Here is a 15,466-nt window from a genome sequence, read left to right on the forward strand (position 1 = left end):
CCTCTGACCCAGCAATTCCACTCCCAGAAAATAAGACAAAAATAAGAAAGAAAAAAATCTGTGCAAAAACTTAACAAGAATTGTTGTGGCACAATGAATAATAACAAAACAGTACAAATCACCTTGAAATCTCAAGATTGGTAAAACAACGATAATCCATACAACCTAATATTATGGAGCTATCCCAAAGCTGCCAAAGCTGTTAAGATGGAGAAAATGCTCATGAAACGTTAAAACAGATTGTACAAACACGTCGAGTAGAATTTCTTTCTTAAAGTCTATTTGTATACAAATATGAAAATGTTCGTAGTAGTTATTACCACTAAGTGTAAAGATCGAAGATTCAAAATCTTCCTATTTTTCTGGATGTTCCAAGCTTCTCCTGACAATAAACACGCGGTACTTTTGTGATAAAAAAAGAAAATGGGGGCGGGGGAGGGGACGGAAAGCAACTTGGACAAATCAATCACGAAGTGCCGAGTCCCTGAGTACTCTATCCCAAGACTGCCACCCTTAAAACCTTAGGAACTACCCCTAGTAACTCAACTCACTATTGCAGTGGTGCTGTTTAAGCAACCAAATTTTAAGTGGCTCCTGAGGGGGAACACATGCTTCTAACAGCTGCAGGAACCACGCTACTCAAACCCGGCTGTACGACTTACTAAGCTCTGTGCTGTTTTTTTAGGTCAGATGTGATAAAAGGAGCCTGCTCACAGAAATGTTGGTTTTTGTTTTGATTTTAAAGTTTATTTATTTTGAGAGACGGTGTGCACAAACGAGGGGAGGGGGCAGAGAGGTGACAGAATCCCAAGCAGGCTCCATGCCACCAGCATAGAGCCCATCGTGGGGCCTGAACTCACAAACTGTGAGATCACATCCTGAGCCAAGATCAAGATCTGACGTTCACCCAACTGAGCCACTCAGGTGCCCCAGAAATGTTGGGATTTCAATGAATTAGTGTTTCATACAAAACAGAACGTAACATACAGCAAGCTTTATAAGCACTTGGTTATTATTTTCTCCCTAAGACAACTGTTGGATGGCGTCCAAATTTGCTTGCGGAAATAAATGTGTTGGGAAAAACAGGAGATTTATGGTCATGTGGACTCTTTGCATATAACACAAAAATAGATTATTTTCCTGTTAGAGATCATTTATTGATCATGTAACGTTACTTCAAGTTCTAGTAACAAGGTTCCTGCCGTCCTTACTAAGGAGAGAAGGAAAAGTGCTTTGGGGAAGGTTTACATTCCGCAGCACTTGCCTGGTGTAAGAAACAGGCATAGGATCTATGATCATAGAACGATTACCAGGCACACATTCTTATCCCATGTACAATGACTTAAGTTTGTACAAACCAGTGTTTCTCCTGAACCACCGTAACAGAAAATTAAAATGTAGAAATTTAATGTACCCGAATGTAAAAACTGCCAGAAACTAGACACTCCTCTGGATCATTTTTAACATTTTGAAAAACTCACTCTCCTACAATACAAAATGAAGCAAACAAGGAAAACCAATTCCTGATCATTTTAATTTGTAAAACAGATTACATGCTTTGTGGGTAGGACCAAAGGTAAAACCTCACGTAGCTTGCATTTTGTTCACGACAAGGCCAGTGTATAAATACTACTTAATAACATATTAAGTTTTCCAAGAGCCATAATAAATATGAAACTAAAAAAAGATAGCATGCAATCAACAACTCTCAAACAGATATTCATCAAAATGAGGTAAGTCTAATGTGTCATTTGCTAAAGAATTTAATGTCGAAGTGGAAAAAAACTCATCAAAAATATCAGTCTTCATGGAACTTTCCAAGTTCAATGTCCTAACGCAGGCATTATTTGTCAGTGAGTCTGGCTGAACTTCACACGGATTCTTCTTGCTGGGGCTACAGTAATTATGGTCCTGTCTCAGGTGTGTATTTTGGGGAATGTCGTCTAACTCAGTAGGCACTGGTGCTGCGACGTGGTCATGTCCCATTTCTAAATACCTGAAATCAGCCTCCCCGTTTGCCGAGTGCTCTGTTGAGACAACAGCTGTAGGAGACAACAGTTCTGCCAAAATTTCTTCATGACTTTGACCACTGTATGGAACCGCGGTGCATCCAGATTTATTCTCAGCGGTATCGATCTGATACTGTAGCTCTTTTAACAAGTCTTCTATCGAGTCACAGTCGTTTGGAGACCCACAATGGGACACATGTTCTAAATTTTCACTTGGAAGCGCTCCGTTTTGGGGGGAAGACATAAGAGCAGCTAATTTCTTCTTCTTTGCCTTAAGTTTTTTAAGAAGTTTGAGACGAAGTTTATGAATCTGACCCTCAACTGAGTCGCCATGGTTTGCAGAAGAAACACCGTGTTCTTTGATACAGGAACTGTGACTGCGGTGAGCTCCGTAGGGGGCGTTTTCACATTTCTTCAGAACATCCGAATCAGCAGTAACATTAGCATGAACATGAGAAGTCGTGCCACCAGGCAGTGGCTGACTTGGCGGCGGGGTGCGAACCGGAGGAGGCTTCCTTGCACACCTATTAGCTTTCCTGGATGCCCGGGTAGCCTTTTGGTTCACACCTTTAGTTTTAAAGCCACCAAAATTACTTGCCCCCTTAACCGAAGGCTGCAAATCAGTTACAGTGTTCCTACTACGAGCCGAAACACAAGGTGGCATAAAAGAAGCACCTTTGCTTAATAAGCCTTTAACCCAACTTCCTACAAATGGTTTCTTCGGAGTGTCTTTCAGAGATGGATTCTGCAGTGGCTTTGCTGTTACAGGTTTAGAAAATGCTGCCGTTTCGTTTTTCTTCGAATTAGATACCTGAGATGTAACCTGTTGTTCGGGTTTTAGTTTCTCAGTCTTTGGTGAAGGAAACCGTGTCAATGGAGTGTCCTTCTCGTGGGCCACTGTGCCCTCAACTTCCGGCTGCCCACCGTGTACAGGATCAGTAGCGGGGATATCATTCACAGGTGCAGCAATCCCCGTGTCTCCGGCATTCGGCGGTGCAAATCGCACGCTTGCATTTACAGTTTGAGACGGAAACTTTAAATCCATGAATTGGTCTTGAGTCAGGTTTCCAACACATGGAGCGGATACTAAAGAAGCCAGTAGTGACTCTCGTGATGGCAAAGCCTTTGTTTTGCCAACTCCTGCATTCTCTGCCACAGGTTTATTTTCAAACGGGACACTTTCAGAGTTAACCTGTATTTCTTCAAGTGTCAAAGATAAAATATTGTCGTCCCCCAAACCTTCTGGACCGGAAAGTAAATGATGTCCGTGAGCTACAGCCTGACCCTGCGAAAGAGTATTAGGAGCAAATGACACACTGGTGGGGAGAGTTCCTGAGGATAGCTCGGCGGAGGCAGCATCACCCACAGAACACCACGCTGGAGAGGCTTGTTCCTCATCACCAAAAGCATGCTCATCACTAGTCTTTTTAAGTGGAAGGCAGGCAGATGTTTTATCTGTCATCTCAGATGTTCTTCTTTCCCAAATAACAATATGGATCTCTGAAGCAAGAACTTCAAATTTCTCACGCCTTTCAGAACATAGGCCTTTTAGGTCATCACATTCCAGCCAAGTTCCTGGGGGATGAGGAAGTTAAATAAATGAGGTTAGACATTCAAAACGCACCAGCTAGGTTAATTTTCTTCTGGCCATTTTAACTGCTGGATCCCTGAATATCCATCAAAGGAGAAGAACACTTGAGAACATGGCCTTATCGTTGTCACCATTTCCTTCTGCCAAAGGTTAAAGTCTTTATTTGGACAATTAAAGTTACGGACTAACATCCAGAAATTTTAAAAACTGAGATAGTGTTTACTCTTCCCTAAATTACCCACAAAAATCAAGACAGAAGTCTAAATATTTAACTTTTGTGACTTGGAATACAGTATATATCGCCCAATTTATCCAACAACATCAGAAAATGGATTTTTTCTGAGGCGCCTGGGTGGCTCAGTCAGTTAAGCTTCTGACTTTGGCTCAGGTCATGATCTCGTGGTGTGTGGGTCTGAGCCCTGCATTGGGCTCTGTGCTGACAGCCCAGAGCCTGGAGCCTGTTTCGGATTCTGTGTCTTCCTCTCTTTCTGCCACTCCCCTGCTCGTGCTCTGTCCCTCTCTCTCTCTCTCTCAAAAATAAATAAACATTAAAAAAAAAAACGGGGGGGGGGGGGAGGGATTTTTTTCCATATCTGTGAATTTTCATGAAGTCTGTTACCTCAAGTACCAACATTTGTTTGAATTCTTATTTTTTTTTTTTTTCTGGTTAAAAAAACGAAAACTTTAGAGCTTTCATGTGTTTAGTTGTTTTATTTCTGAGCTTCTATTCTCTCATTTGTCAAGCAAAAATGAAATCATGTAGGTAGGACAAGGGAAGAGGTTAAGACCCTGTAGACACACACAAAAAAACCCAACAAAACTATTCACTAAGTTTATGTGGATATATCCTTATAAACCACCTGAACCTCTATTTCTATACCCATTAAAACTTCTGAGACTCTGTTGTCTGTTTATGTCAGTGGTTCTCTACCATACATGCACATTAGAATTACTTGGTTAACATTTGGACCTAATCCCCAGGGACTGATTCAATGCTCGAGGGAGGAGCCATGACCTTTTTTATAAGGTAACCATTTGATTTTTATATGTTGGAAACCATATAACCATGTAACCTACTGAAGAGGATTTCAGATTCCCTGGAATGCAGTAAAAAATTAATTTTTTTCCAGTTTGTTTATGTTATTGAGAACCACTTCCCTCCAAATGCTGAAGCAGAGTAAAATTTTAAGGTAATCTTATTTATAATGTGAGTTTTGGCTTGCAAAGTGCTTTTATAACACATTATTGTGCCACCCACCCAAACTACCCAAAGAGGAAAATATCAGCTATGAGGTGTCCAAATAATAGAAAATGGAAACACAGAAAATATCAAAAAGACCCCTTACCAACAGCCTGATACAACACCTTAAGTGGCTGCGTTATCTTGTTTAAGACAAAGTGAACACTGTGAGAGAAACACTCATTATTAAACCATATTAGATAAATGTTAGGAAAAACCTAGCAAAGTTCATGGGCTGTACTATTTAATCTTCTTTTGAAAAGTTTAACTATTTAAATAAAGGCTTTACGGGGCCCCTGGGTGGCTCAGTAGGTTAAGCGTCTGACTTCAGCTCCGGTCATGATCTTGCGGCTCAGCTCATGAGTTCGAGCCCTGCGGAGCCTGGAGCCTGCTTCAGATTCTCGGTCTCCCTCTCTCTCTACCCCTCTCCTGCTCACTCTCTGACTCTCTCTCTCTCTCTCTAAAATAAATAAACGTTAAAATAAATACATACATACATACATAAAGGCTTTACCTTGACCATAGCTATAGCAAATTATAGAGTTCAGATACTCTATTTCATGGGGAGAGAAGGCTCCATGATCTGTAATGTCCAATACTCTTAGAAATAGATGTTTTATTTATGACTAACAATTGTAAACTAAGCAAAATTTTTTTATTCTCAGTTAAAAACCTTTCAGTACGCTGCACTCTCTTTTTAAAAGAAGTACATGTTACATATCTAAGAAATCAGAACTGGCACCATTCACTTATCTGTACTGACCACCTATTACTCATGGAATAAAAGCAAACATAGTGGAAAAAAGCAACTTGTAAACTAACAATAGTATATGATCCCGTTCTTCACCTAGAAAAGAAATACGCATAAGCACATGTACACCCATACAAAAGCAGCAGAAGACAGGAGTGATTCTAAACCAGAGTGACAGAGAGGAGGGGGCAGAAGAATTAAAGGCAAGGGCAAGAAGTGAGAGGGAAAGGAGTCAAGACAAAGTCTGTCTTTTAAAAAAAAAAAAAAAAAAATCTAGAATTTAGCCTCTATGCCTATTATCATAAAAGAAAAAGGTTTAAACACTTACCGTCAGCATCTAAAATCCATGTTATAAAATGATTATTTGCTTGGTACTGAATTACAGAAGTTATCTGATAAAGACAGCCTTCAAAATGGAATGAATAGCGCTGCAAGTCATTTCGTGGCAAGCCTTCCACAAAGTGCAACATGAATATGGGAGATACTCTGTGGGAGAGGAAGGCAAGCAAAGTCAAACAGATTTCATGCCCGTGCCTGGTTATACAAAAGACAGTCTGAAGCAAGGAAGTCATACATAACGCTTTCAAGGCTAACTGCACTAATTTTTCTTGAGAACCTCCAGATGTGTGCCTTAATTAGAAATGGAGAACTCACTCTACGAAGTATGTAACAGTAAACCCTTCTCAGAATGGTATCACCGACAGTTGGAAGCCATCATGCAATAAGGCTCTAACACAGACCATTAAACAAAAATTGCTCTGTAAGCCACACTGCCGCTTTGGCTTAAAGAAGATCTCACAGTAACATAACTATTCTGCAAAATCACAGGGAAAAATCCAGACCTTTTAGAATTTTCTTGGGCATCCAGTGGCCCAAATGAATTACTTTTGTTAGATGGCATAGGTAATATGGGAAAACAAAGTAACAAACCTAAGACACTGAAAGAAACATTTAAAAAATTGCCAATATGCTAATAACTTGTCCTATTTCATTTTTATCTCAAGAAGCAGAGTGGTCCATCAAAGTAAAACTTCTACTTAGGAAGCTTAATTTGTACCTAAGTAGGCAAGAAAATAGAACATACTGGTTGATTTACCATAAACTTCAAGACATCCATAATTCCAAAAATACACTTTATCGTTACAGTCACATGCCAAACCAGAAAACAGAATCCAAAGATGGGCCTCAAATTAACTGAATTTAACAAAGCCCTCATGATTTAAGAAAAATGTCAAATACCCCTTTTCCCAATATTTAAGCAGCTGTCAAACTTACTTATCAAAACTTATTCGGCTGAAATGAACTTGAATCAATGTCCAAAATGCAGATTATTCAGACAAGGAATAATTAGTAAATTATCTCATCGATCATTCTGTTAGAGGAAAGAATCAAGTCTTCAAAATTTAAGTACCTATAAACAACAAGTCCTGCAGAACTGTCTATAATGCTAACCCCCTTTGTTCTTTTATCGTATCTGCAGCATCACTTTAAGATAATACTGATTATAGAGGCGCCTGGGTGGCTCAGTCAGTTGAGCGTCCGACTTCGGCTCGGGTCATGATCTTGCATTTGTGAGTTCGAGCCCCGCGTTGGGCTCTGTGCTGACAGCTCAGAGCCTGGAGCCTGCTTCCGATTCTGTGTGTGTCTCTCTCTCTCTGCCCCTCCCCTGTTCACGCTCTGTCTCTTAATAACAAATAAATAAAATTTATTATAATATATTTATTATTTAAATATACTGTATTTATTATTAATAAAATAAATAAAAAAATTTTTAAAAAGATAATACTGATTATAAAGTATACCAGTAGGAAAGAGAACTGCTAACTAAACTCTACCACACCATCAATTTATAGACATGCTCCCATTTTAAATATGTGAAAATGTGCCTCTGAGTCAGTGATCCACAGTGAAAGTACAGATATGTTCTCACAGCTTGATATGCAGGCTTCAGGCACCTACTTGACTCCTTAAGTACTAATATCTTTTCAAGATATCTTTTTTTTAAATTTTTTTTTTAATGTTTGTTTATTCTTGAGACAGAGACAGAGCGTGAACAGGGGAGGGGCATAGAGAGAAAGAGACACAGAATCTGAAACAGGCTCCAGGCTCTGAGCTGTGTCGGCACAGAGCCCAATGCTGGACTCAAACTCACTGACTGTGAGATCATGACCTGAGCCGAAGTCAGACGGACGCTCAACCAACTGATGAGCCACCCAGGATACCTTCTGTGGCTAGTTACTAAAACATTCTCTCCTGGATCCCTAGATTATGCAAACTTGCCTCCTTAGTAGTGTGAATTACACATGGAAAGTGTTCAATGGTCAGTATTTTTTTCTTAATGGCATATTTAAAAAAACAGTACAATTTATAATGACGGCATCTTGGATTCAATAAAATAAAGCATATGCCCCCTCCTCTTCCAGTTTATTTTCCTCTCTGGGTCCCTAGACTCTAGCGTCCTTTAACAGTCACAGATTTCTCCTACCCGTACTTCCAGCTTGTCTCATTTCCAGCCTCATAGCTGAGGGTACAACTTTACTCTTAAGCTGGCAACAGATTTTGTTCTCAGGCTTCTTGCTACTCGCAATGCCTAGCATGTCGAGGATGATGCTCAGAGCTGGGACTGAGTTAGGTACTCACTTAACCATAAAAAACCTGGATGGGACAGGTTAACAGAATTGGAATGAGAGTCACAAGAGATTTCAAGCTAAGATCTGTTTGCATTCACCTCCTTAACTTGAGGCTGAACTCCTCCTACTAGAAGGATCTACCTTCAGGAAGAGAAACAGAGAAAATAGAAAGAAGCACAAGAGAACTGTGCCAATTGCCCCGCTACTCAGACAGCAGGGCAACACAGAGTCCCTGTCCCACAAAGAGCAGCCAGTTTTATGTAATGGCCTAGATAGAGTACAAGTTTTTTATTTTTATCCCAACTAATGTAATGTAATAATTCATATTTTAGAAAATGCAGATTTAACAATGTGCATATATACTCCTGAACTGTAATAACAGGCTTTAGGCAAAAAAAAATCTGCAAATATAATTTTTAAACCTCATTACATTCTAGATCTAATTACATCACTGAACTAGTTCATATTTCAGATTCTATGACAAAAATTGAGGGGCGCCTGGGTGGCTCAGTTGGTTAAGTGCTGACTTCGGCTCAGGTCATGATCTCACGGTTCGTGGGTTTTAACCTCATGTAGGGCTCTGTGCTGACAGCTCAGAGCCTGGAGCCTGCTTCAGATTCTGTGTCTCCCTCTCTGCCCCTCCCCCATTCATGCTGTCTCTAAAATAAACATTAAAAAAATTAAAAAAAAAAATGTGAGTAAAATCAGGTATAATTAAAGTGAGAGTTGGGGGTGCCTGGGTGGCAGAGTCAGTTAAGAGTCCAACTCTGGATTTTGGCTCAGGTCATGATCTCACAGTTCATGAGTTCGAGCCCCATGTTGAGCTCCATGCTCACCAGCACAGAGCCTGCTTCGGATTCTCTCTCTCCCTCTCTCTCTCTGCACGACCCCCCACTCATGCACACATGCACTCTCCCTCTCTCTCTTAAACTTAAAACAAAAACCCATAATTTTAACTTTTTTAAAATCTTTTTTTAATTTATTTTTGAGATAGAGTGTGAGTGGAGGAGGGGCAGAGAGAGGGAGACACAGAATCCGAAGCAGGCTCCAGGCTCTGAGCTGTCAGCACAGAGCCCGATGCAGGGCTCGAACTCACAAACCGTGAGATCATGACCTGAGCCGAAGTCGGCCGTTTAACCAACTGAGCCACCCAGGCGCCCCTTAACTATTTTATATGTCAGTACTCCAACGAAACTTTTGTAGGGAATGGTTCAATTTATCTGCTTGGAAGAAAGTCTCAAAGTCATTGTATTTTAATGATACTTTAATGACACTTTAATAAGCTCTATAAGCACAGAACAGAAACATCTAATTCTCTTCCTATCACTCCCCTACCCTTTACAAAAAGTTATTAAAAAAAAAAGAAATCATGGCACAAAAACAGACACTCAGATCTAGGGAACAGAATAGAGAACCCAGAAATGGACCCACAAACCTATGGCCAACTAATCTTTGACAAAGCAGGAAAGAATATCCAATGGAATAAAGACAGTCTCTTCAGCAAGTGGTGTTGGGAAAACTGGACAGCGACAAGCAGAAAAATGAACCTGGACCACTTTCTTACACCATACACAAAAATAAACTCAAAATGGATAAAAGACCTAAATGTAAGACAGGAAGCCATCAAAATCCTTGAGGAGAAAGGGGCGCCTGAGTGGCTCAGTCGGTTAAGTGGCCGACTTCAGCTCAGGTCACGATCTTGTGGTCCGTGGGTTCGAGCCCCACGTCAGGCTCTGTGCTGACCGCTCAGAGCCTGGAGCCTGTTTCAGATTCTGTGTCTCCCTCTCTCTCTGCCCCTCCCCCGTTCATGCTCTGTCTCTCTCTGTCTCAAAAATAAATAAACGTTAAAAAAAAAAAAAAAATTTAAAAATCCTTGAGGAGAAAGCAGGCAAAAACCTCTTTGATGCTGGCCGCAGCAACTTTTTACTCAACAAGTCTCCAGAGACAAGGGAAACAAAAGCAAAACTGAAGGATTGGGACCTCATCAAAATAAAAACCTTCTGCGTAACAAAGGAAACAATCGGCAAAACTAAAAGGCAACTGACGGAATGGTCAGGTATTTGCAAACAACATATCAGATAAAGGGTTAGTATCCAAATCTATAAAGAACTTATCAAATTCAACACCCAAGGTACAAATAATCCAGTGAAGAAATGGGCAAAAGACATGAATAGACACTTCTTCAAAGACATCCAGATGGCCAACCGACACATGAAAAAATGTTCATCACTCATCATCAGGGAAATACAAATCAAAACCACAATAAGATACCACCTCACACCTGTAAGTGGGTAACATTAACAACTCAGGTAACAACAGATGTTGGTGAGGATGGGGAGAAAGAGGATCTCTTTTGCACTGCTGGTGGGAATGCAAACTGGTGCAACCACTCTGGAAAACAGTATGGAGGTTCCTCAAAAAATTAAAAATAGAACTACCCTACGACCCAGCAATTGCACTACTAGGTATCTATCCAAGGGATACAGGTGTGCTGTTTCGAAGGGGCACATGCACCCCAGTGTTTATAGCAGCATTATCAACAATGGCCAAAGTATGGAAAGAGCCCAAATGTCCATCGATGGATGAATGGATAAAGAAGATGTGGTGTATATACATATATATATATATATATATACATACACACACACACACACACACACACACACACACACACACACACACTGTGTGTGTGTATATACATATATATACACACACATACACACACACACACACACACACACACACACACACACACACAATGGAGTATTACTCGGCAATCAAAAAGAATGAAACTTGCCACTTGCAACTACGTGGATGGAACTGGAGGGTATTATGCTAAGTGAAATTAGTCAGAGAAAGACAAATATATGACTTCACTCATATGAGGACTTTAAGACACAGAACAGATGAACACAATGGAAGGGAAGCAAAAATAATATAAAAACAGGGAGGGGGACAAAACATACGAGACTCTTAAATATGGCACACAAACAGAGGGTTATGGGAGCGGGTGTGGGAGGGAGGATGAGCTAAATGGGTAAGGGGCATTAAGGAATCTACTCCTGAAATGATTGTTGCACCATATGCTAATTAACTTGGATGCAAATTAAAAAAATAAAAGAAAATAAACTTTAAAAAAATATTGAGTACCCGCTATGTAACAGGGAGAGATGACATAGTACTGTTTACTGATACATGAAGATTCCATAAAATAATAATAAAATTGGATTATAAAACAACAAAAAAAATAACTGTTAAAACTGAAGTTTAAATAAATAAACTTTTCAAATTACAATCCAGGGTACTGTGACTTAGACTCCTAGTAATGAGGTTTTTTTCAAGATCTGTAAAGTAAAATTAAATCAGATTCTAAGTTGGTGCTCCGTATCACCATGCTCTGAATATAATTCCTAAATAATACACTTAAAGTAGCAGATCTGGCCTTGCTAGATTTAATTCATCTGATTTATCAATGGACTCTTTTTCCAATGGGAATATATTAGAGTGTGGATTACCTGAGACAAGGTGTTCAGGGAACTCACAATACTATTAGTTTTTAGAATGCTGACTGTAAGGCTGAATTATACATGATATCATAATGGATCTGATTACTTTTAAGTTATCCTTAAAAACTATTAAATTTGTTTCTAGATTCCATTAGACAACAATAAATCTTGATTTGTTGAATCTTGTTGTTGAATATGAATTTCAGGGGCTCCTGTGTGGCTCAGACAGCTAAGCATCCGACTTCAGCTCAGGCCATGATCTCGCGATCCATGAGTTCAAGCCCCGCATCAGACTCTGTGCTGACAGCTCAGAGCCTGGAGCCTGCTTCAGATTCTGTGTCTCCCTCTCTCTCTGCCCCTGCCCCACTCACGCTCTGTCTCTGTCTCTCTCTCGAAAAATATACGTTAAAAAAATAATAATACAAAAAGAATATAAATTTCAAAGTAAAAAACTCAGAGGACTTCAAAAGACCCTGTCATTTAAAATTTAAGTGAAATTTTACACACTAGTTCAGTTTACTTTTGAATATAGTCAATGTCCAAATTATAAACTCGGCTTATAATTGGCCTGTTAGAACTCTAAACACATTTCACATTGAAACGCTTACATTCAACGGATATGTTTCTGGATCAGAGCCTGAATCTCTAATGTAAGTAATGCATCTTATTTGTATAATTAAAAATTGTATGTTGCAATGCATCCAATTAACAGATCAAACAAAATCGGAGTAAAAGTTCATCTTCAATGCTGGTGTGTGAGAAAAAGCAGGTGTAAGTGGTAGATGAAATCACATACACCGGGTAGCCTCAAGCAACCCACCGGTCCTGTACAGGATGGCACACACCCTGCTGCCCTTCTACCTCCTTCTCAAGACAGGGCTTTAACAAAAAAGACTCCCACAACACTTCAATCTCAAAGTTTGAAACCCCAGACAACCAAGACAGACTGTGGACTTTCCATTAAAGGTAGCTCCTCTTCTTTTCCATTCAAATGCTATCAAATGATAGCGAATGGGGGGAAAGAAAGGTAGGAAACCGAAAGGGCCAAGAAGGGGAAGAAGACATGAGGAAACAAGCAAACAACAAATATTCTGCAGGCAAAAATTAAAGAGCAACAGGGAAGCGGTAACTGAGCAGAATGGATGAAGCGGTGACGGGAGCGCTGTGGGGTGGGCGCACTCAGAAGAGCTTATACATGTCACAGAACCCCTCGAAGACTCAACGCTGATGGGCAACAGATACTGCAGAATGTGGGGTAAGGCCCTGGGGCAAAAACTAGGGTAGTGACAGGAAGAGTGTATCCAGAGCTCCCATGCACCAGGCTCAGAGAGGAACCAGTATAGACCGGAACACTGGAGCAAAAGACGAAAGGTTTCTAGAAAAAAACGTGGGGGAGGATTCCAAAATTGTGAAACATTTAAGTGTTTAGAAAACGTATCAATGAGTGTTTGAAGAATTTGGAAAAATTTCACAATGCATACATAAAGAAAGCAAATGAAAACACAAGGAAATAATTCCAGGAAAACTTACAAGTTGTAAAAGAAATGAAATACAACCACATATACTGCTTGGCTGGAGAGGAAATACACATGTATTCATAATAATAAATAATGAGTACGGATTACAAAAATCAGTACTGATATCAGTATTACTGATAACAAAAAATGTTATGTTGCAAGGACAGGGAGAGGTTAAAAACAGACGGAGCCCAGTGATTGGTGTAAGAACCCTAGTCTTCAACAACTAGAAAAGAAGGAGAATGGGGCGCCTGAGTGGTTCAGTCAGTTGAGCTTGGTCCAACTTCAGCTCGAGTCATGATCTCACGGTTCGTGAGTTCAAGCCCCGCATCGGGCTCTGTACTGACAGCTCGGAGCCTGGAGCTTACTTCGGATTCTGTCTCCTTCTCTCTCTGCCCCTCCCCACTTGTGCTCTGTCTCTCTGTCTCTCAAAAATAAATAAATGTTAAAAAAAAAAAAAAAGAAGACTGCATAAAAGTGGAATAAGCTTTAAAAAGAAAAAAAGAATGAAAACAAAGAGAAACAAAAGGTGGAATAAGTGCACTGTTCTGAAACGTCAAAGTAAATACCGCTTCACGGGTGTAAAGTAGATGCTTATGGGAGAGGAGGTCGGAGGGGCACTGCTCTTTCCTTCTAGGTCTTGGCAGTATTAGATTTACCAAGAATGTATTACTTGCATGAAAACAACTCTTTAGGAAAGATTGGAGGGATTTCCTGGCACATCCAAGGGCATCAGAAAAGGTATGAAAAGGTTAATGCCCCTGCTTCTTTATATCACATTATACCTCTAAACATTTCTTTACTGAGAGTCAGAGGCGAGGATGACTAAACACGTAGGTTACAGGATGCATTCGCACAAAGGATATTAACAAACGAGACAAACTGCCTAGAATGGAACTGACCCATGAGCTTAAAATATGGGCTTCCGGTAGCAATTTTAGAAAAGGTAATTCTGACCAGTGGTCCCACTGCGGACAAATAGAAAAGCTGGCAAAATATACTAAAAACACATCTGCTCAAAGGCAGCAGAAAGCTTCCAAGGGGATGAAGAATTAGCAGGCCGAAGTCTGGGAGAAGATGGGAATTCAGACAGATGAGCCTGTGGTTCACCTTTGAGTCATCTTAGTTCTCGAACTCAGATTAAGGAAATCCCAGAATTCTAGTGACTCCAGGCACTTGGCAGAGGGGAGAAAAACTGATGATTAATATCCTTAAAGGGAGAAAACAAGGTAAAAGAAGGCTAGGCCCCATTAGAGTGGGGTCAGACAGTCACCCTGAGACAGGTGCAGCGGTACTTTGCCTGGGACAGTTTGCCGTCGGCCAGAGTCCACGACGGAGAGGCATTCTGGCAATTCGTAACAACTCAAACTTCTGACAAACAGTTTCAATTCTACAAATTAAATCCACCTTCATTTCGTTCTAAAAATAGTAAGACAATTTTAACTCACTTTTCCAATACCATTTTTCTTATCTGTGACTTATTCCTGCAATTGTTACATGGACCAAAATGGGCAGCATTAAGTGGGTGCCACTCAGGGATGACATTTGTAAAGGTGACCAGATTCTTCATGTATCTGTAAAACAGAAGACATAAATTAACTTAAATCCATTTACATTAATTTCAATCAATGCCTAAACCTTCATTCATTTATTTATACTTCCCTATTCCCCCATATCACATGATAAATCAATATGCTAACGTTCCTCGCACACCCTAGTAAGCTCTCCGTGAAGACTCTCCACAAGGACTCTGTACTTTTTCACCTGTGAGATGAAGACAATATGAAAGGCAGGGTTTCTCAAGAACAATACTGACATTTTGCGCTGGGTATTTCTTTGCTGTGAGGCATCTGTCCCGTGCACTGGGGCTGTTCAGCACCATCTCTGGCCTCTACCCACTAGATGCCAGTAACAGCCTCCGAGTGCAGCGACCGTTAGCTCCAAACACCGCCAAACGTCCCACAAGGTGCAAAACAGCCCCTCGCTGAGAACCACCGCTTCCAAATTTATTACGAGCTCACCCCTTACCTACAAAATTACAATCTGGCTACCCGTATGGACAACCAAAAAGGAAAAAAGACAGTTCCAAATGTATAATCACGAACACATACAACTTAACTTTCTTGATCTTTAAAAAATTAGAATGCCAGTTGTGGCAGAATTTCGTTTTCCCAGATACAGAAGTTCCAAATTTGCACTTTGGTCTAGATACCTGACAGCAA

At 40.3% G+C, this 15,466-nt stretch overlaps 1 protein-coding gene across 4 annotated transcripts in view; it reads right to left on the reverse strand.

Moving 5' to 3' along the window:
- Positions 1-1,511: 1,511 nt before the first annotated feature.
- USPL1 (ubiquitin specific peptidase like 1) overlaps positions 1,512-15,466 on the reverse strand; it is a 37,639-nt gene continuing 23,684 nt past the window's right edge. For all 4 annotated transcript variants that reach the window (XM_060637437.3, XM_060637438.3, XM_060637436.3 and 1 more), the window contains 3 exons: positions 14,693-14,818; positions 5,920-6,077; positions 1,512-3,584 (listed from right to left, as the gene is read on the reverse strand). In XM_060637437.3, coding sequence (XP_060493420.2) covers positions 1,699-3,584; positions 5,920-6,077; positions 14,693-14,818 — 2,170 coding nt within the window. In that variant the 3' untranslated portion in view covers positions 1,512-1,698. The remainder of the gene's footprint in view (positions 3,585-5,919; positions 6,078-14,692; positions 14,819-15,466) is intronic.

Source organism: Panthera onca, chromosome A1 (genome assembly GCF_046562875.1).
Source record: "Panthera onca isolate mPanOnc1 chromosome A1, mPanOnc1 haplotype 2, whole genome shotgun sequence".
Lineage (NCBI taxonomy): Eukaryota > Metazoa > Chordata > Mammalia > Carnivora > Felidae > Panthera > Panthera onca.